Here is a 22,962-nt window from a genome sequence, read left to right as displayed (position 1 = left end):
AGATGAATGTGGGAACTAATCTCCCCATTCCTGCCCTGCTTCTACTTGTGCCTGTAACCTTCCAATCCATACAGCTCAATTGCAACATAAAAGGATAGTTTCCCTTGCACAACTTATTTTAAATTTAGACATGTTCTGAAACCCAGGAGATCAAAGTATTTCCAACAGCACAAGAGGAATTCATCCATAATAGAGCTCTTAAAGCCAGCTCCTTGCCTGTAAGCTGATTTCATTGTGCAGCAATGGTTGGTCGCTTACTTTTTGTGACTGCAGGGTTCTGTGAGAATCCTGCTTTTAAGGACGCATCTTGGGCTAAGAGTAATTGACAGCTTCGAGGCTGGTGTGGGCTCTCAGCTGTGACACACAACAGAGTTAATTTCCAGTTGCTGTTTGACTGTCTGCTCTTCAGTTGTGTGCTGTTTGATTGCCGATATGAACAGCCAGGGGTTTTATAATGGCTGAAAAAACTGCAACAGAGAAGAACAACTGGAAGTACTTCACTGGACATTGCTGCTGTAATGAGGCTCTGCTGCGACCAAAGTTGAGAAATTAGAGACAGCTCTCTCAGTTCTTTGAAATATTTTATACACATACAGGTTGCTTGTCCTTACTGGCTCTCAACCCACTCAAACAGATTCCAGATAGTTTGATTTAAAAGCGTCTATCAACTAAATCAAATTAAATAATGAAATATCAAATGGAAAGACAGATAAAGGAGAGTGACCATGGCTCAGTTTTCCACATGTTTTTTATATATCTGTGTTAAAGCTGGGCGACACAAGGGCACTTCCATTCCACCTCACTGGGTTTGTGGCTGCCAGACCTTTACTGTTTGCCAGCTCACACTTTGTTAGGAGAAGAACCTGCTCAAGGCTGTGCAGGTGCCTTTGTCTCCTCTCTGAAGACTCAAAAGGCAATGAATCCGTTGCCACCTCCCATTTGCACACACAAAAATCCATCCCCAAAATCCAAGTGAATTTTTCTGCCACCTGGACTCCCTCACCTTCTCCAATGCTGGCCTGTTGCAATTAATCGCCTTCATTGATCATTAGGCTTCTGTTGTTTTGCTTTTGACAAAAGACAAGTGTGCTCTGGCCTGGGCTGAGGTTGCTCAGTATTTTGGGGCTGAGACAGTGAATTTCCTGTCTCTGTTTTGCTCATTCCAGTCCTGCTTGGCAGTTGAGGGCTGATGGCTCTGTGCAATGAGACAGATAGTCCGAGTTTCTGGGAACACTTGGTCACAAATTCCTATCCATAATTAATTCATCCTCTGTTTGTATCAGCAGCCAGGAATGTAATGTCCTTGAAACAGATACTGACTGTCAGAAAGGACAGCTCTCACAAATACTGGAAGCAAATATGTGCTTTAATTATTGCAGCTATTATATGTTCAGCTTTGGAGATGAGCTGGACAGAAGAGGGGTTTGAACAAGACTTTGGCTTACTTTAAACTAATTCTTTTCACTGTTTTAGCTCACTGATCTCCATTAGGGCTACAAATACATTGTATGTTTGGAGGATGTTACACAGACAAGTATGGCAAGAGTATTAAGATACACTTTATAGAACAATGGGATATCAGGGATTCATTCTGGTTCCCACAGCTGTGGTAGGAGATAAAGCAGGAGTTAGAAAGGAAGGAGAGCTGTTGGAGGATGTCAGCTTCCTTAGAAAACCATCAGGGATTCATTTGATGGAAGCATTGAACAAATTTAAGGACTAGTACAACGAGCTGAGAACAATGCCCAGATGGCATAGGCATAGGAAATGTAATTAACCTTTGCAAATGCAAAATGATGATACAAAGATTCACTAATATTCACTAGTTTATTAAGATGTTTGTACACAAAGTGATTGGTTTTTCAATTTCAGCATCAATGCTATGATAAAATACTTGTGGAAGTATTTTAATGCTTTTATTTAAAGACCCAGAAACAACAGCTTAAAATCTAACTAGTCAATGGCAAGCAAGATAAAAGTGATGGAGATAGCCCAACATAAAAGAAAAAAAATTATTGAATCTGACTTACCCAATTTACAAGGTGAATAATGATGTTTCCAGCAATAGGCAAAGGCTAGGGGACGTGGTACTTAATGAGGAAATTTGTTTCAGTGTTTTTCTCAAACAAGGGGTAATTTCTTTCTGACCTGACAGGCTGCTAAACCTTGGGATGCCATTAAACTGGTAATGAAGTGCCATGCTAAAAATAGTCTTTCTGCTTTCCTTCTGGTTGCCAGAACCAGCAGAATCATCTGTATACTCAATTTACCACTGTGTGTGAGACATCTCTGTGTGGAGGCCTCCAGGGAGGAGGAGTGTCATCTGTCCTCTGTCAAACAGCAGAGTTCTGTGCTCATCAGTTGCTAAACAGGCAGAAAGAATTGGGAGCTAGGCATTTGATCCTGTGTGTTTGCTCGCCAGGTTTGGGTTATTGTGAAGTGTGCTTTGAAAGGTCAGTCCTGAGCATTAACTGAACCAAGGAAAGGGCTTCTTGTGGAATATGTGGTGTGCTGGTTTGTTCTATTAAATAGCAGAGTGCCTTTGAAGCCGGGATATTCAAACTTTACTTTTTATGGGCTGTGTAAATACAAATTGCTCTTGATTAAGAGATGGAGCTGGAGTCCATAACTAGGGCTATTTTTTAGTAGTGTTAAGGTTTCCATTTTTAGGTTTCCTTTGGTAATTGTTTCTACCTAAACTCTCCTAAATTGCTGTTGCAGCCATTGCACCATAAGTGTCAAGCTGGAAGGTGAGTGAATAGATTCTAGAAATTTCCACAGCACCACAGTAAGGTAAGGCTGACTGACCCTAAACTTTGGTGTTTAGAGTAGTGGATGGAGACAGATACCCACAAAATCCTGCATTGTGGAAGACAGAAATCAATCAAGAGTTTCTGGAAAACCTACATCCTAAAATTCCAGCAGGGTTTTCCTTTTTATGTACCTCAGCATCAGGAGATGGCAGGAGGGCAGGTCTTGGGGGAGAATCTTTTAGTTGCTTGTTGGCTAAGAAAGAAAAAACTTTTGGAGGATGAAATAGGCTGGTAAAAATTGCTGAAAGTAAATGAGTATTTTCTCTTACATTTTACTTCTGGCTGTTCACAATATCTCCAGAAACCCCAGAATTCTGCAGCCCTCAGGGTAAAACTTGGAGCTCTTTATTTACTTTGTCCTTTGGCAACAACTAACTTCACACAGATTCTTCTGCAACAGAGCCAAGGTGCTCAGCCAAGTTTTAGCGTTTCCACACTTCTGGATGATTTTTGTGCCATTGGTGATGTCTGATGATGTGCAAAGGGTACAAGGATGTGCTAATGTTTTGATGAGATGTAAGTGAATCTTTAATAACATTCTGCTTTAAAGGTGTGGTTGAAGGAATATCACAATCCTCATGCTCTCAGACCTAGTGGGACTTGGTCCGAGTGTTTGGGGAAACTCCAGGTAGCAGCATGGGGAAGGGAAGGTTTTAGGTGGCCCAATTTGACCTCTTTGATGCAGAGGGAAGGCTACAGAAAAGATGGAAAGAGACTATTTATAAGTATCCGGAATGACAGGAAAAGGGTGATTGGCTTCAAACTAACAGAGAGTAGGTTTAAATTAGTTATTAGGGAGAAATTCTTCCCTGTGAGGGTGGGCAGGCCCTGGCACAGGGTGCCCAGAGAAGCTGTGGCTGCCCCTGGATCCCTGGCAGTGTCCAAGGCCAGGCTGGACACTGGGGCTTGGAGCAGCCTGGGACAGTGGAAGGTGTCCCTGCCATGGCAGGGATGGCACTGGATGAGCTTTAAGGTCTCTTCCCGCCCAAACCAGCCTCTGATTCTGATACACAAAACTCCACCAAGCAGCAATAATACAGTGGCCCATAGATGTTGTTTCATGTTTCTGGATTACAAATTCTCAGCTTCTTAAAAAGGATTAGTAATTCTCTGGCAGTGAAAATAAATAGCAGACCTTGCTAAATGGCTCTATAAAAATCTATGGAATTTCTTGCAGGTCCAATTACACAATAATATATTTTTTTTACCATCAGTCTGGCTCACTGCTCTTCTGAAAAGTTCTAAGAGTCCTAAACCAAGCTTGTCTTGGGTATGCAAGAAAATCTGTATGTTTTTGTGCAGAAGTCACAATAACACACAGAGTAAAATTCCAGCTGAGATAATCTCAAACCCCCTCCAGACTTCCACTGCCTTAACTTCTCATAGAAATAAGGCTAATACCTAGTTCACTTCTAATTCTTGTTAGTTTTCTTGTTGGTATTTATCTTGGATTTGATAAGGACAATGATTTTGTCCAGTCAAATTTTGCCTCTCTCATTTTCATTTAGATCTGTATTGTAGTTTTGATTCACTTGTGCAGCTTTTCAATATTTTGTTTGAAGATTACTGAAGAGAAGTTGAATTTTATGTGCTTTATTTTGCAGCAATAACTTCTCCATTCCTGGTGTACATGTCAGATCTGGCTTGTTTGACCAATGCCAGCTTCATATGATGATGACTAAAAGCATTCTTGTCACTGGAAAAGAAATGGAGCGGTTCAGTCCCCACAGCATATAGTTTATATAAAGCATCACATACCCATGTAAAAGTATTTAGTGTAGGAAATTATCACTGATTTTAATTAACTTACAATAGTCCCATGTGTTTGTCTCATTCTGGATTAGAGGGCAAGTCTTGGAGTTTGATGAAATACTCTGCCCCTTCCCCAAATTCAAGTTCAGAGGGAAACCTTTATGTTAATATTATAGAAACCCATGGAATCCACACTGTGCTCCTGCTGAGAGAAAGAGCCTGATATGGGATCAGGAAGGGTTTATATTCCCGTGTGAAGGATAATGCAACAAGAATATTTTTAGCTGCTTTTGGCTGAAAAGTAGAAAGGGAAAAGAGAGAGGAATAGACCTGCATTTGGAGGCATTTTGCCTTTAAAAGCATTTTTCTCTTTTTCAAATGAGATATTTGGAAGACTAATTCGCCCATTGTTAAACATCAAACATGCAGCTGCTGCCAACTGAAACACAGCAAGATAAAATAATGCAAAGTAAATTCTCTTCAGGGAAGGAAAGTGGCTTGTTAGATGGCACCTCCAGAAACACATGGCGTGATCCCACAGTCTTAGAGCAAGTGAAAGCACATATTCCACATGTAAATATATTATTAGTTTGGGACCCACTTTCAAAGCATCACACACAAGTCAAGTTTCGTGTATTTGCAGACTGCCATCCAGGTGATTCATTGCTGCATAAAACATGAGAATTGAATCCACCCCACGGGGTTTTCAGTCTTGTTGTAGAAGTGACAAACACAGTACCTAGGGAAGAAGAAAAAGGTCTTCTGACTGCACTTAATGCACAGAGGCTTCAATGCAGAGCACCAGACAACATTTTTAGTAACGCAGGTACCTTGTAGACAGTGAGATGTTTGGAATGCATCACATTGAAAGCAGAGAAGTCCTCTGTGCAGGAACTAAATGTTAATATTAATTTTTTATGCAGATGAAGACTAAGGAAGAAAAAAAAAAAAAAAAAAGTGAAGGTACCTGAACAATTTCCGGTTAAATTACAATACATCAAAACACAGGTATGCAGGGTATGATAATAATCTTTGTTTCAAAACTGGAGTCTTAAAGACAAGTTGTGGTCATTCAGCTTCTCATGAAGCTTTTCTCAAATGCAAGACTGATGCAGCCAATATTGCTAAAATCTGGAATTAAAATATAAAGCTATAAAAAAAGATAAATACTTTCAATTTTCTACTTATTTTAATTTGAAAGTGGTTTTAGTATATTTTCTAAGTTACATTGGACTATTTTCCCATCAATAGTGAGAAGTATAAGTGCAATAATTTTAATAGGATCATATTTGTGTGCAGTATTGGCTGCAGGAGCTGGAAGAATCAAACGTACTAAAAAACGGGCAAATAATTAGCTTAGCAATGATGAACAGATGAATTGGTATTTTTGTTAAGCTGTCAGTAGAAATACCATGGCCACATTTCTACAAGTATCCCCCATTAGTAGTTAAAAACATTTTGCTTTTTGCTGGCTCTTTTTGCCCCATAGTTTTCAGGCTCCTGTCTCCATCACCTGCCAGCATTCTCTGTTGCTCAGACTTTTGTGCAGAGACATTGCTTGGTCACATCCTCAAAATGTGTGTGGATTTGGCCACTGTGAGCAGGTAAAATCACAAGTTAAGAACTGATTCCATTTGTCAAAGAGTTAATTTACACAAGATTTACATGAATGAGAGTTCATTAGCAAACCCAAGGCATGAAGTTAAGCCATAAGTATTAACTATTTACACCATTTGCAGTCTAAGTAAGTAATTTTCAGCTTGGCCTTACCTGGACAGGAACAATTAGCTGGATTCAGCTGATATTTACCTGCCTGAGCGAAAAAAGAAGCCAAGTTAGAGATTTATTATGTGGGGCAGGGCAATGATCTGTGTGATGTTGGCAGCCCTCCTTTTAGCCTTGCAGTGAAAATGGGGAGAGCTATTTTTGAACGTGAAGACATGGCCTTGGGAGTACATAAATATTTAACTTTGAGCAGTTTTCCCTGTGCTCCATCCTACAACAGTGGGACAGCAGCTCTGAGCCCAGCCTAAACGCGGGGAAGGTCAATAGTAACAGTGCCATCAAATGCAGCACATTTTGATCAGTTCTGACTGAATTTGCCCTCCTAATATCTTGTATTTAAGATAGACGTTAAGACATTTTATTTGACAGAAACTTTGGTCCTCACACTGTCTTGATTCTCCCCGTGTGCTGAAAGAATAGTTGAAAACAACAAGGTGTGGCAGGTGTAACTTCTGTTCCATTTCTTGGGTGCACTGTGCTGTGTGCAGGTGTGGTGTGAGTCTCAGAGGGTGGAATGAGCATCCTGCAATCTCGGTTTTGCTTTTTCTGACAAAACAAGCAGCAGGAATGAAGCACCTAAATGGAACAGAGGTCAGAGTCCAGAGGCACTGGCTGATGCAGTTAAAACTGCTACAGCTGGAAATTGCAAAAGACAGGTTTTCTGATGAAATCCAAGGTACGTGCAGAGAATGGGACTGCTGAAAGTTTTACAGTTCCCATGATGAAGGAAGTGCCTTGTCAGTAAAACACAGTGTGCAAAAAAATACTGTCACACTTCAGGGCAAAGTACTTAATGATTTTTAGAGATGAACCCTGGTTTTAAGGGCTGATGTGCAGTTCTTTGTCCTTCGACAGCTGTTGAGAGCAAATTAAATTCTCATCTTTCATGTTTTAGACCAAGAAGTGCTTGACTCATTTGTATAAAGTGACCTAATTTAGAAGAGGAAAGAGAATCCAGAACTTCATAGTGTAAAACCCCCAAACTTATGTGCCTTTTAATATGCAAGCTTTGCGTATATAAGCAGATACTGCATTCACTGGGTTTTGGTGTCCAAGTGTGAAAACAATTGTGGTTTAAGCCACATTCCAGGCAAAAAGCAGGAAGTTTGTGGACTGGAGTGGGGAAATAGGGGGGTCTGAAGCAGATGTGGCAATGAAAAAAGGGAATTCAGGAACATGTTAGAGTAAGTGCCTTTGTAACCTGTAAGGAAAGACATTTCTGCTAGGAAAAACACTAATGACAGGAAAAAAAAATATATATATTTCCTTATACCTTGGGAAAAAAAAAAAAATTCCAGATCAGTTGTAAACTGAATTTGTATCTTCTGGGGGTGTTTTTTTTGTTTGTTTTGGTTTTTTTCCTTATTAACACAAGGCTGACATGCCATCACCACGAGTACTTAAGGTATTTATTGTCATCTGAAAACTTTAATTTCAGCAACCAACAAAAGCATACAAATCTAAGCAAATTACTCAAGTTTGTGGCTGTGCAGGCATATAAAGCAAGATATTAGAGTTCACAGTGCCAAAAAAGGGAGTCTACTGCTCTCATGGAAAGTGGTTCAAGGTTCAGTACATAACAAAATAACAATGAGTTATGAGTGGGTAGTGAAGTTTTAAATGCACGATCAGACTCTTAAAGACTATTTATGCTGGATTGCTTTGCCTCAGATGAGCACTCTTTTTTTTTGATGTGCTTTTTTATAAAATTGCAGTTTGAATGCAGCCTACCATGTAGTTTTTAAAAGCCCTTGGACCTCTCTGCAGTCAAACCAGATAAATAGGAAATGCTATTTACAGCATGAAAAATTAGTAAAATGTGGGCTGAAACAGAGTAAAATTGCTTAATGTCATCCAGGTTTGATACTGTGCTACTTTCTATATGTCGAAATGCTTCAATGTGAAATCTGTCTTCCTCAGCTGGTGAGCAATTGCCACATCTTCCTCTTGCACCTTTCAGTGGTCTCTCATAGCTCCTTAAGAGGTGGGGGTGTAATATAGCGAACTGGTTGCTGTTGACCTAAAATTTTTCTCCAGCCTTGTCCTGTCACCATGTCCCAGAACTGCCGTGCTCTCGTGCTGTCTCTCTCACTGATGGATTTAGAGCTCCAAAATGAACAGGTCAGGTAGCATTTTTTTTCTCTCCTTGTGCTGAGCCACATGTCATTATCAAATATAGGAATTCATCTTCTCAATTTAGAGAAATTAATTTTTTACTCTGGGGACTTGGGGGTCTTGTGGTGCAGCATCCACAGCTTTGGCTGCAACTGCCAGTTAGTCCACCAATTTCTTTACTCAGTATTAGTGTATTTGAAACCAGGAGGGCACCCATGAAGCTCTTTGTGGTGGATTGTGGAGGAAAGAGTCATTAAACATTTCAAACTATTCCAGATATGAGTGTCTGAGAAAGGACGCACACAAAACTCGATGTTTGTCCACTAAAATAGGATTTTCAGGTGCCCCAGAGGTTCTTACTTTTTAAAAAGTGTTTTGTCTATTCCATCTTCACAATGCTCTGCATTTTTTCTTAATAGGTGAAAGTCTAGGAGGTTTCAGAGTGCTCTGGAGTTGAGAATTTTGGTTCTTCTTTTGCTTTTTTTAGTGGGAAGGGGAAACAGAGATCACACAGCAACTGTGTGTGATCCAGTGAGTACAATGGCTGCTTTGGTCTCTGGAACACCCTAAAGTGGCATAAAATCATTGTCTAAACCTGTGAGGGAAAGGTGATTTCCTATTACCCATTTCTGGAAACAAAGTTAATGCATGATCTTGTGACTCTTGGGCCAGGGGTGAACACCTTTTTCACACAGTCTCTGACAGCAGCATTGCTGACAGCTTCAGAAAGTTTTTTTACTTGGAATGCAACACTTTGCATTCTGAGTAGCCAGCCAGGATTGATAGCAGAAAAGAAGGTGGGAGATGCCCCTTTGTGATTTGAACCATTCTTCCAGCTTGCAGTAAGATAGAGAATTCTGTCAGTGCTCCAGATCTGCTGACCTGTCCCAGGTAAAAAACTGTCTACACAACACTGGCATCCAAAATTCTGGAGTAAAGTGCACAAAATTGTGTGAGATTACATAAATGTATCTCTGAAAACTTCTGAAAATTGGAGGGTGTTTTTTTTGGTTGTTTAGGGGTTTTGCTGTTGTTATTGTTTTTTCTTTTGTTTCTTTGGGACTTTTGTTGTTTCTTTAAATTCTTATTTTTTCTGTGTGGGTATGTATTTGGGATTTTTCTGTTGGTATGGGGTTTTTTTGTTTGTTTTTGGTTTGGTTTGGTTTGTTGTAGTTGTCATTATTAATATTAGTATTAGTATTTCATCTGCCTTTTTAAAATAATGCAGTGTTTCTTGGGAAAATGTCTCCAGATGGGATTCTAGTGGTTTTTCACATATATTTTTAAGTCTTGAAGCTGACTGATGCAAGCTTGCATCACATTTCTTGAAATTAATAGGGTGAACTCATGGGAACATGGAATAAGAGAGGTGAATGGGTTTCCACGTTTGAAACCATGACTGGGAGGTGGAATAAGTGCTATTCTTAGCAGAGATGCTGAAAAAAAAAAAAAAAAAGGAAAAGGGAGCAACTCCACAAGTATTTGTTCAACATTTGCAACCCACTGCTTGAAGTGTAAAGATTATTTTGTCTGCTGCAAATCTCAACCACTCACAGCTTCAGCAGGAAAACAACACTACTTTAAAAAAGCTCTGCTGTGATAATTTAGCTCATCATGCTGATGATGTTTTGTGGATCTAAGAATTGGGGTGAACTCATGACAAGTCAGAAAGAGTGCAACAAGGATTCCAGTTGTATTCCAGGTCTGCATATGGCTTAGTCTTTAAATTCCATTTCAGGGCAGTAATGCTGGTTTTTAACATCTTATTTGAGTGCGACTCAGTTGGAGTGGAAGTGCCTTGCTCGCTGTCACTTGTTGAGCCTTGTGGGTTTTTGGTACAGAAGTTATAAATCTCTTAAATAGGAATATAGCATCCCGTAAATTATTATTGGGCAAATGATGTCTTCTGCACATGAGTCTTCTGCCTGGCTTCAATGTGTCTTCAGATAATTTGCTTGAGTTTGTTGGTTGGTTTGCCATTGCTTTTACACTTACTGCATAAAGAAAATACCTGCAACACCTCTACTTTTACTCAGATACCCATAAACCTATATATATATATATAGATGTATGTATATATAATTGAACTAGGTCTAGTGACAACACAGAAAAGAAAAAACAAAGAGCTAAATATTTCCATGCATTCATCATGCCAGATTCAAGCACTTTTATCAGAATTTTCTGGCATCTGGAATAAATACTCGTATTCTGTCTTCCCCAATTTAATATTACCTGTCTTCACAGATACTATCTAAACACATCCTCCTGGTTTTGTTCTTTATTTTCTTTTTCATTGAGGCATTTTTGACAGATTTCCACTTGTTTCAGGGGAAAAAACTTTTGACATAATACATGCATAGGGGTAAATACTGGCTTTGGGGGTTTGAGGCTGCTAAGATTTGCAATTCCTTAATGCCAGCTTTAACTTAGGATTTGCTTAGGATCTCTGTGCTTCTCAGAATGACTAATCTCCATTATTTATCATGGAGTTCAGTATTAAAGCACATATCACTTAATTTTATAAGTGTATCACTTTTCAGGCACATGCACTGATTTTGTGTGAAAATGGTTCTTCTGAACTCAGAAAAATATATTGTAACTTTCAACTCCCTTTTAAAAAAGTAGAAAGGGATTACCTGTATCTGCTCTGCCAAAGAGTGATTATCAATGCAATGCTGTAGGCAGAAATTTGAATTAACATTACTGAGATGTAGCCAGATTATTTCCCATAAAATGCTTTAAAGCTCTGCATTTAGTTGCATCTTTTGATGCTCCAGCAAATGCTCCAAATTCATCTAGTGACTGATGGATTTGTTTGTAAAGGCCTGAATGGTCATATTATATGAAATTATAAACCCACTGTTGTACTTAATGGGGTCAGTGAAGCAATCAGGAAAGTTATACATAATTCTGCAGTGTGGGTCTGTAAGCATGATACTTTTTAGGCTTTTTAAGTTTAATGAAGCAGCTACTCAGCAGCTGAATGTTCTTGTTAAACCATCTCAGCATGGATTTTAAAACTAAAATGCTTTTGATCACCATGGTCTCCTTAGAGAGTCTGTGGCTCTTATTCTCTTGAAATGTCTACATCTTTTATATGTTAATGGTTTTGACAATCAGCCATTTGCTTCATTTTCATTGGAAATGAGGCCCAGAGTCCAACTGCCTTCTCCATTCCCTGAACACTCTCTTCACTGTAAGCTGTCTCATCAGCCTCCAGCTCACTCCCTCGGGTATGCGTGGTCTGAAAATAGCTGAAGTAATCCTGCAAAATAAAAGCTTTGCCAAAGCATTTTCCTATTTTAGATGTCTTTCTAAGAATATGAGTCTCTGTGTGAAAACTTGTGTGGTGCAAGTGGTCCAGCCTCCACAGCAGTCCTCATGTGCTACAGAATCTTAGTGCCAAAGACATCCCTTCAGGTGGCTTCCGAAGGTTAGTGCTGCTATTACTCAAATCCAACAAAGCCATATCACAAGTTTTCTTCTATATCCTTGGAGAAACACTCCTGTTTAGAGGGTTTTATTCATGTTTGACGTGAATAAAAACATGCTGACACCATACAGCTGTGGTGAGTGATACAGAACAATTTTTGAGGGGAAAACTCCTGATTTTAACACAGGAATATCATCATTGCAGCCAAGTGTCCCAAGACATGCTAGGGAATCTTTTCCCCATTTTGCAGAGGGATCAATTCATCCTGTGTATGTGGTTTTGGTGCCTGACCTGAAGAGGAGGATGGCAGGGGCACAGCCTGGTGGAGCTCTCCGTGACAAGCACACCCAGCCAGGAGCATCCATCCCACCAAGGCATCAGGAATTTACATGCCCCAGCTCCTTGTTCCCAGCACAAACCTTCCTTCCCAATGGCCATAGTTGAAAGCACCATGCAAAAACACACAGTGATGTGAGAAAGAGCAAAGCAGAGAAGAGAGACACGGGGAGGCTGTGATTTCTGCCTCACCTTGTGGCATAAATTACTGCTGCACGCAGGCTCTGATTAAGCAGTTTGTGTGACTAAAGCCCTGTACAGGATTAATTGCCAGGCCTGTGCTCTGCTGTGGGTTGGTGACAAGACACTAAGAAGAAGTGAAGTGTTTTCAAAGGGGATTTGAAGCCCATCAGCCATTTTCTCCTCCAGTACATAACTTTCTCTGTTGGTGAACAGTGGCAGCATTTAAATTTGAAAGTGCACAGGGTGAAGACTGTATATTCCTTTGAAATATTTGGAGGGGAAGTGACAAAAGATTCAGCCTCTCTATTCATCACTCATGACTTCAGGAGTCTGCAGAGAGAAGAAAACAAGGTTGTGGGCTTGCTGCTTGTTGGATGTGCAAACTGGGTTTTTTTGTGACACTTAATGTTGTAAACTCCCTTCAGAAATCTGGGTTGGGGAGTGAGGGATGCTCTTTGTCATGCCTGGTGTTGGTCAGACAGGGAGAGATGTGTCCCAGAGCACCACCCTATCCTTGTTCCTGCCTAGATGGGGACCCACTGCCCAGCACCATGAGGACGAACCACTGCAGCCACCTGCCTGGAATCCCTCCGGAGTGCCCTCGCCCTCCAGCCCCTGATGGTGATGGCAAGAGCCTGCCCAGCAGCAGCGGGGACCTGGCCACCAGCTGTCCCCAGTATGTCATGCAGGTGTCCTCCAAGGATGGGCAGCTGCTCTCATCTGTCGTGCGGACCCTCGCTGTGCAGAGGTATGTGGGGGACAGAAGGAGAGACAGGCCCCTTCTTGTCTGGTGTGATTAAACCCCCATCCCAGCATCATAGTGGTCATGCTGCAGAATGCATCACACTTCCTAAACACTTCCCCAGCCGGTGTGCTGAGCATCTAGACAAGCTGTTTCTAGCACCAGTGTTGCAGCTTCTGTCGTTGTCCAAGTGATTGACCAGTTCTTTGTGCTGCTGGTTTACAGTGGCAGATTAGTAGTGAAATATATTGTTAATCTATGACTTTCAAGCTTGCATCAGGCTGGCTTTGTTCTCACTAAAAGCAAGAAAGAGTATTCTGATGTGTTTGGCTTTGTCCAGACTTGATGCTTGAATCAAAATTAAATTTGTCTTTGCTGGTGGTGGGCTGGAAAGACTCCATGGATCTTAAAGCAATGCAGATGAACTACCTACCTGCAGCCACACAGCAGAGAGATGTTTGGCACAGCTTTGTTTGTATCACTCCTTGACCTGTGGGGTGTCCTAAAGAGAGGGAAACCCTTTCCCGGGAGAGGATGTTTCTGCCTTCATGTACTTTTCTGAAGTTGTGGCCCTGCCTTCAGGGTACTACAAGGCAAGCTGCTGCTCTTTCAGCAGTCCTTTACTGCTGGCCAGTGAAAACAATATTAGGTCAGAGGATCACCACTACAAGAAGTGCCCAGCTGAGGCAGATTTACAACCCTCTGTTGTACTTTGGGATTTCCAGAGGTGGCTGCACTGCTGCTTTTTGAGGAGCTGGGAAATACAAAATACAGAAGGATTTGGTCTTCTGCCTCTTATCTGCCACTCTGATGGTTTTCACTCTATACTTTCCCCCCACTCCAACAGAAGAGAAATTTTAAACAAGAATACCAAAACGTCTTAAACCATTAGCCCAGCATCTTGGATTACTAATTAAAGGGCAAAGCACACTTAAATGCAAATATTTCTAGTCCATGACAGAGAAAAAGGCTATCACAACGGCCTGTGCACTGACCAGCAGTTTTCTCTCCCTCTCCTTCAGCAGCCCCTTCAATGACAGGCCCATTTGTAGGATCTGCCATGAGGGCAGCAGCCACGAGGAGCTGCTGTCCCCCTGCGAGTGCACAGGGACGCTGGGGACCATTCACCGCAGCTGCCTGGAGCACTGGCTGTCATCCTCCAACACCAGCTACTGTGAGCTCTGCCACTTCAGGTTTGCAGTGGAGCGCAAGCCCCGGCCACTGCTGGAGGTCAGTACGTGGGGCACGGCACTGAAATTTTGGTTTTGCTGTCATAATCATTCCTGGTTTTGTGCAGGCATCGCAAAGCCTCTGTGGCTCCACTGGGGTTTTGGGGTTTGGCAATATGAGGGCTGGAAATAACAAAATTCCTCATTTTGGAGCAACTCAAAAACAAACTATTAGAATGGGATCACTGGGTTTGCTTCACTGCAAACCCGACTGGAGGTTTGGGAAACAGTGTGCAGTAAATTCCTGGAATGCCAGCTGGTTGAAGGTGGAAGAGAGGTTAGTAGCAGCTCCTGTGGAATGTGGGGCAAGTGTCTGGACTCAGCATATTAAATATAGGTCAGATTTTTTTTTTTTTTCTTCTTGCTTTTGAGAGGTAACAAACTCAGAAACCTTAGAAACCCAGTTTACATGTCAAGCTCACAAGAAGGAACTGCTCTTGTTCAGTGTCTGACACGTTTAGACATTTGTGAGTAACTTTTTGGTCTCTTCTTGCCTATGTGCCAGACTTGACAGTGAATTGGACAATTTTTCCTCCCTTATCAACGAAAATTCAGGTTTTTTTCCAAATATAGATAGCAGCTTCATGAATTTTTCCAGGTTTTAGGGTATTTTTTGCCCTCAGAACAAGAAAAGAAACCAAAACAACTTCAATCTCTTGACACTGTTAATGACTTTTTCCTCCCTTATTTTATTTTGGAAAAAGATGAAGCAAAGTTAGGGGGTTTTTTTTGGAATTAAAAGTGAAATACAAATAACATTTGACCTAATGAATGAGAAGAAGCATTTTGTGCCTCTTAGTGACATGGGCACCTACATGCAGAGCTTGGATTCAGGACAAAGTGTCTTTCCTGTGCATCTTAATTGTTCCTTTAAACTGTGCCAAAACTGGTGGAAAGAGGTACAGTACTAAAAATAGGTAGGGGAAAGCAGTGTTTTGTTTTTCTCCCGTTCACAGATAAGAGGACACAGGACAGACTGCTGGGAGGTGAGTCAGGGGATGAGCAGTTCAAGACTACCAAAATTGCTTTGAGTAAGATAGGCACCTGCATTTTGTGTCTAAGCCTAAAGATATCTTCGTTCTTCCTCAGGATCCCCCCACAAAAGGTACATGACATGGCATTTAACAAAAATCCTGCACCTAAAGAAAGTCTTGCCCAGCTGTGCTTGGTTGACTCTGGGTTGCTGTCTAGTTCTCCTCTCAATCTTTGATGCAAGAGCTTTGCCACTCTGTATCTGCCTTCTGAGAAGACAGATAAGTGCTGAGGCATCACAGTTTGATTTTAGAGCTCAGCTTGTTGAAATTGTTCCCTTGTGATGGCTCCTGGTGAGGCTTATACTGCTCAAATTTGAGTGGTGCTGGCCAGAGCTGATGATGATGGAAGGAGATGAAAGCAAAGCTGACCCTGCCCAGGCTGGGGCACTGTGGTTCTTGATTGTTTCCTGATGAAATGAGGCTTCTTTTTGGCAAAAGCAGTAATAAGTAGTAGAAACAACAACAATGGTATTTAGAGTAATAATGGTAAACCTGCCAGTATTTTCTCAGCTGTGGACAAATGATAAACCCTGAGCAAGAACATTTCTGGAACACAGCTAAGTGTTTTTATCTTTACTACTCATTATTTTCTGACTTCTCAGCTACTTACACCCAAAGTATTTTACTTTAGTGCAGAAATCAACAGCTGGGTGCAGTTGCAGGAAAGGTCATAAAAAACCCCAATCCTTTGTGATCTTATAAAGGGAATATGTTCTCAGTTTAGAAGGAAAATGAAGGTGTAGTTTCAAAGCTGAAAGCAACAGATACAAAGAGTAACTAAAATGAGCTATATGCCAGGGGGAACATTAAGCAGAAAGATAATCGAACTTCTTGATTTCTGTCAGCGTAATTTAAGTTTGTCCTGGAAGTTTCTACTTATTCACTATGCAGTGATTTGAAATGCAAAGACCTCCCCATGCAAATAATTGCAGCAAAAATTGGAAAGTTCCCACAACAGGACTAAAGCAGATGCAAGATTGCCAGATGCCCTCATCTTCTGTGTCCTAAAAGCACTTTCATGCCTGTCTCTCTGTGTTACCTAGAGTGTGAGGACATGGAAAGAGGTTTATCAGACGTAGTAGAACCATTTCTCACAAAAACCCTGCTGTAACATTTGGATCAGTGACAAGCCAAAGTGGCCACCTGCTTTAAACACCACAGTGTTTGTAGGCTTGGTGTGGGGTGTCAAAGTTCTCTTCATTTAGTGAGGTAATTAGTTCTCCAAAGATTTCCCTGACCTAGATAATGGAAAGAGTAAATGGTCCTCCTCTCACTGGAGGTGAACAATGACTTTTACCAATGCATTTTAGTAAGTCAAGAGGGGCTACTGTACTCATAAAGTGATTTATAGAGCACAGACTCTAAAAAACATATCCGGTAACTCCTCAACAGGCCCTATCTCACAGAGTGAATGCATCCCAGGGGTCACTGACAGGTACTGAAGAAATGCTTGAGGCAATCAGTCATCATATTGATCTTTTCTCTGAGACGTCTGCCACCAGGGTGGGGAAAAAAAAGAAGAAGAAAAAAAACCCCAAAACCCCGACTATTCCAAGACATATTTTACTCTTTTTCAAAGGGCCAAAAAACCACCACCACCAAAAAACCCACAACCCAATGCAACTAAACAACAACAATGGCAACAACAACAACAACAACAACAACAAATAAAAATAAAAATGGAGAGAGACCCAAACAAACAAAAAAACCCCAAACAAACCAAAAAACACAAGAAACAAAACTACCCCCAGCATGCTATTATGTTTTCTCTCCTCATCCCTTCACTGGATTGATCACTGCTTCCTTGTGTCTTAGACATGAGTGTGAAAGTAATCTGTTTCAGCAGAAACAAATTGAGGCACTTCACTCATTTTTTTCATATGTCATATGTGAATTTATTCCTGCTGTTAGCAGGAAAGGCTGCAGCAACAGTGAGTTTGAAATGGAATAAGTGGTGTGGCTGATGGTTCAGCTATATTCCTTCTTCCCTGTGCCCATTGTTATGGAAGCAGTAGAGGAGTTGACCAGACAAAACTCTGTGCTTCTCCTTTGTCTCTGCCACAGGATTTATTTATTTGTTTGTTTGTTTGTTTGTTTTTTGTTTATTTATTTGTCTCTCTATATATTTTTGTCTCAGGGAGAATCTTCTCCCTGGAATTGCACAATGAGCTGACTGTTTGATGCCCAAAACCCAACCAGAGCAGCAGGTAATGGTAGTACAGTCTGTTAGGCAGATACATCCTCTCAACAATAAATTTGAGATGCTCCTTTGGTTCATTTCTTTTTTTGAACTCTTATTATTCTCCCCAGAAGAATTGTGTTTCCACAGTGGGAATGTGAATCAGCGCCATGGTGGTGATTAAAACCCTCCTTAATCATTCACAGCAGTGCAAAATTCAGTTAGCGAAGTCTGAACCCACTCCTTCCACCCCATGACAAAGGGAAGAGAAATCTATAATATGGTGGTTGATATGCACAGAGCTGATATTCCTTGCGACAAGCCAGCCAAGGACCTCAAAACCTGCACAGTGAAATCTCAAACTGCAGTAATTCCATTACTGGCTTTTATGGACCTTCCAGCTTTATATAAGCTGTCTTTTTAATGCAACCAATCCACAGGAAAAAAAAAAAATCTGCATTAGGAATGTGTGGTATCAGTGACATAGTTGCTTTTGCTGTGTTTCAGCGTAAAGATTAGTCAAGCTTTATGTAAGTATTATGTGTCATCTTAATTTCAGTTTCCACATTGCATCTGTGTTGCTTCCACTTGGCTCAGTGCAGAAACAGCCACGATATGTGGCAGTAAAAATATATTTATGTGCAATAATAAAAGGTTAGAGAACAACCAGCTACAAAATAGAAATGGTATGAGAATATTATGTGACCATATAAGTCAGGCTTGTATTGCTTTCAAGCTACTTTCATGTTTAAAACCAACCAGGATTTGGTATCTCTTGATTCAACTCTTTTTTTTTTTTTTTTCCTCCCCAAACAAACAGAAAGCACTTAATTAACAACACAAAGCTCATTAGCAAAACAGCATGACTAGGAGAAGAAACAAAGTCAGGATAATCACAGCAATATTGGGCAGAAATTAACTTCAGTTTTTCCCTGCTGTGTTGCTGGCTATAGAGTTTATATCATTAAGGTAAAATAAATATAAAAGCCGTCTAAAAAGTACACCTATGCATGAAGTATTATGATTATCTTGCATTATAAATTAAACTCTCCCAAAGCCTTACACTGAAATATGAATTTGTTTCCTGTGCATGACTTTGAGTCACAATTTTTGTATCTGTTTGGATAATTTTTACTTATTTTTCCTCTCCACTGTTCAGTGAAGCCAGTCATTAGGATTAAATCACTGCAATGAACAGACACCAGATTTGCTGCAGGTAGTTTATAAAAGGATCACACCTCAAGCCCAAAGGAAAATAGTCAGCATAGTCACCAACCCAGAAAACTTTCAAAAATCAAACTTCAGAGAAGCTGCAACTGTCCATACAGCATATTAGGGCTGGGAGCAGATAATAAAGGTGTGTCTCTCCTCCTTCTTTTCTTGACCTAAAATGGGCATATTAAAAGGGCAAGGTGATAGAAATATTTTTGTACCTAGTTTTCTTTGGGTGTGAAAATAATCCCCCTGAGACCAACTCACACAGGGAGAATTTGAAGCAGCCATGTAGATTTCCAGTTGAAGTATGTCTAGAGCTAAAGAAAGTATTAAAAAAAAAAAAAAAAAAAAAAAAAAAAAAAAAAAAAAAAGGTAATAAAATACCCCACACAAATTTAAAACCAGAAACTCTCCAAGATACTTTTTTTTTTTAATATCTGTTTATTCCTAATGGAGTGAACTCCAAAGACCAAACCAGAATGTTCTTTCTCCTTTAAAGGGAATTTAAGTAGCTGTTTTATGTTCTTTGCAGCAAGGATTTGCTACAATACACAAATCTTTCTTATATTACTGGCAAGAAGAGTGCAAACAAAAGCAACCCACTCCCCATAAAAAAAAATTTAAAAATTAAATTACTTGTCAGTGACCAGACTAGTTCAAACCATCACATGTGTAACTGCTCATTCTTAAATTTTTAGCAATCAGGGGCAAAAAAGCTCAAGGAAAGTTCCCAGGTGAAAGTAACTCAGCAATCAGATTTTTTTCAAGAATGAGCAAGATAGGGGAAAGATGCTGAACTTTTCAGTGGCACAGCTCCTTTTGTTTTAGATAATGGATTTGGTGACTTTTCTTGGGTCTTTATGGTCCTGTGAAATAGTTCCAAACTGCCCAGATGAGATCTATCTCTGTCCTTCCTGCTGGTAGCATTTCCTGCCACTGATAGGAGACAGTCAAAGTTTACATTTTCTCGGAAAAAGAAGTGGTAAGATTTATTGTATGTCTTTTTGTACACTTATCAAACATTTATCTTCTATCATGTCTTTGGTTCCCATATATTTGAGCTTGTAGATCAGGACATTTACAAGGTCTTGAAATAAGTGCTGCCCATAGCAAATCTGCATTGTTTTCGTCTTAAAATGTGAAATGTGATTTTTGTTGATTTTCCTTAATGCATATATTTGTCAGCCTAACTGGGAATACAGTTGTCCAAAACAGAATAAGAGCATCGCAAATACACCAAGATAGAAAGAAACACAGCTTTTCCCACAGTTCCACAAAATCTTTTTTTTTCTTGATACATCCTGGTTTTTTTAACAAGGATCTCCAGAACTATAAATTAAAAGTGCCTAGTAGGAAAACAGAACAGCAGTGAGCCAGACTAACGTAAAAAAATGATACTGTTTTGTAATTAGACCTGCAAGAAATTTCATAGATTTTTATAGAGCCATTTAGCAAGGTCTGCTATTTATTTTCACTGCCAGAGAATTACTAATCCTTTTTAAGAAGCTGAGTATGGGTAATACAGAAACTGGACATCACATCCATTAGCCACTATATTATTACTGCTTGGTGGAGTTGGTGTATCAGAATCAGAGAATGGTTTGGGCGGGAAGAGAACTTAAAGCTCATCCAGTGCCATCCCTGCCATGGGCGGGGACATCTTCCACTGTCCCAGGCTGCTCCAAGTCCCATCTAACCTGGCCTGGAACACTTCCAACAATCCATCTGTGAAATCCATCTCTCCCCAGTTTAGACAAATGGCTGTTCTGGGAGACCCTGTCAAAGGCTTTGCAAAAATCCAGGTAAATGACATCTCAGCCCTTCCCTTGTCCACTGGTGTGGTCAGACCTTCAGAGAAGGCCACTGGGTTGGTAAGGCAGGATTTGCCCCTGGTGAGGCTGTGTTGGCTGCCCCAAATCCCCTCCCTGAGCTCCATGAGCTTCAGCAGAGCTTCCAGAGGGTCTGTCCCATCATCTCCCCGGGCACAGAGGGGAGGCTGACAACTGGGTGTTCCCAGGGTCTTCCTTTCCCCTGATTTTGAATATTTCCCTTTTTTCAGTCACCTGGGATCTCACCTGACTGCCAGAACTTTTCCAGTATCATGGACAGTGGCTTGGCAACTCCAGCAGCCAAATCTCTCAGGACTCTGGGCTGCATCCCATCAGATCCCACGGAGCTGAGCATGTCCAGGTTCCTCAGCTGGTCCTGAGCAGGATCTTTCCTTTCAGTGGCAGAGCCTTTGTTCCCCAGTGCCCATCCTGCTCTCCATCCACTCAGGAGGGCTGGGAGGAGAGGTTGCCACTGGAGACCAAGGCGAAAAGGCTGTTGGGTATGTCAGGCTGATCCCCATCCCATCACCAATTTGGAGGTTGCTTAGAGTGGGGGAAAACACCTTCTGTGACCTTCGTTTTCTGCTAAATGCAGCTGTACAATGTCCTGTTACTCTTTCCTCCTTTCCAGGTTCAGTTCCAGCTTCACCTTGGCCTTCCTGACCGCAACCCTCCACAACTTCTTAGAGAATTTAGTCTCTAGACTCTTCTCAGGTCATCTGTCCTTGCTTTCACTGCCTGTGCATTTGCTTCCTTTCCTTTCCTTTGGCCAGTAGGTAACTACTGCTGGTCTCTTGCCTTCCCTGCCCAATTTCTTGCTCCTGTTTCTCAGCCGGCAAGTGACCCAAGGTCTAAATTGAAGATTGAGTTGAGCCTTCCTCCCAGTAAGGAACCAACCCTAGGTGGTAGCTGTCTGCACTGTGATTTACCCCCTTTAGAAAACAAAACAAAAGTTGAAGTTTTATCGTACACTGTCCTTACAATGGAAATGTAATTTTTCCCCTTTCAGAAACATGCAGACATAGCAAAAATTATTGGCTATTTCAAAAAGAAGCCTTGGCTCATTGAGACATCCACATTTAATATAGTCCCTGCAAGTCAACTTAAAATAGGGGTTAAACTTAAAAAAGAGCAGACTCATTTACAAAGAGGCTATGATATTGTCACGATAACATTACAGAGATCAAATAAATTTGATTCCAGCTCTCAAATACACAGGCCTCTGTCTCTGAGACCAAAGAAACATCTCTGTGAGTTGTTGCCATGGCCTTTCTAAAGGCACCTACTAGCGACAATATCACTGTGCCAATAATGGAATGTTTGATATAGGGAAGAGACCAAAAAACTGAAGCATGATTTTTTTTTCAGCCAAAAAGTAGCTGTCAAATGTTTGCTTTCCTTGGCAAAACATTAACCTAGGAAAGTTCCAAGTCAACCAAAATCTTTCATGACACTGAAAACAAGCATATTTGCCATTCTAGTCTGGGAGATTTTATTTTTGAATTACATATAGTGAAGCCAAGTTTCAAAACATTTCACTGAAAAATGTAAAAATTAATATTTCAAGTAAAAATTATGTCAGGAAAAAAAAGAAAAATTGCTCAGATGCAATTTTCTGGGAACGGACAATAAATGGGAGAAGGAGGAGCAATGTCCTTCTGGTCCTTCAGGTCCTTCTGAACTCTAAAAATGTTCTTCATTCCAGAGAAAGATTCTTTAAAAAAGAGAGGGAATATCCGCCTTTCTGTGCTTAAAGTCCAAGGTGAAATGCTCCCCTTGGTGGCTGCTGGCACAAAACCAGAAACCACAGTAATTTTCAGCACTTCAGCTTGTATACAGCCTGCTTCCACCAGGACTCACTGCTGAACCATCCACGTAAAAATGACAAAATGATCTGATAAGTTTTGATGTGCAATGAGCTATTTTTTGCTCAAAGGACAACGCGTTTCTGGGAGATAATTCCTTCCTGTCCTCTCCCCTCAGCTTCATGGTGTAACTCCAGTAATGTTTAAAATAACTTCTCCAAGGAAAATGTACTGAACCAGAAGAGGATCTCCAGCAGAAAAAGATTGTAGCCTTAGGATCTGATCAGGAAAAGCACTGTGCACACACTTTACTTTTATATTTGTGAGTCATCTAATTGAAGTTAGACCTGCAGAGATGAGTACTTCCAGGATTTGGCTTTTGGCAGTGGTGAGGCAGCTCAGAATTGTGGAGGTGTTTTACAGCAGTGCTCTACTGGCAGCTCATTTTGGTCAGGATAGTTAAATTCAGAGTCTGAGCCTCTCCAGGGTGTTCTGGTCCTTGGCTGCTGCTT

The 22,962-nt window shown here is 40.8% G+C and overlaps 1 protein-coding gene across 6 annotated transcripts in view; it reads left to right on the top strand.

Annotated features, from left to right (window-relative positions):
• The window catches only part of MARCHF3 (membrane associated ring-CH-type finger 3), a 67,280-nt gene that overhangs the window by 28,270 nt on the left and 16,048 nt on the right, over nucleotides 1-22,962 (top strand). For 4 of the 6 annotated variants that reach the window (XM_040089321.2, XM_040089325.2, XM_040089326.2 and 1 more), the window contains exons 2-3: nucleotides 12,946-13,165; nucleotides 14,182-14,389. In XM_040089321.2, the coding sequence (XP_039945255.1) occupies nucleotides 12,946-13,165; nucleotides 14,182-14,389 (428 nt within the window). The remainder of the gene's footprint in view (nucleotides 1-12,945; nucleotides 13,166-14,181; nucleotides 14,390-22,962) is intronic. The other 2 variants (XM_040089322.2, XM_040089324.2) reach the window with 1 other exon arrangement.

The sequence above is a fragment of the Hirundo rustica genome, chromosome Z, assembly GCF_015227805.2.
Source record: "Hirundo rustica isolate bHirRus1 chromosome Z, bHirRus1.pri.v3, whole genome shotgun sequence".
Taxonomy (NCBI): domain Eukaryota; kingdom Metazoa; phylum Chordata; class Aves; order Passeriformes; family Hirundinidae; genus Hirundo; species Hirundo rustica.
The sequence above is the reverse complement of the archived record's forward strand: the minus strand, read 5'-3'. Positions and strand labels throughout refer to the sequence as shown.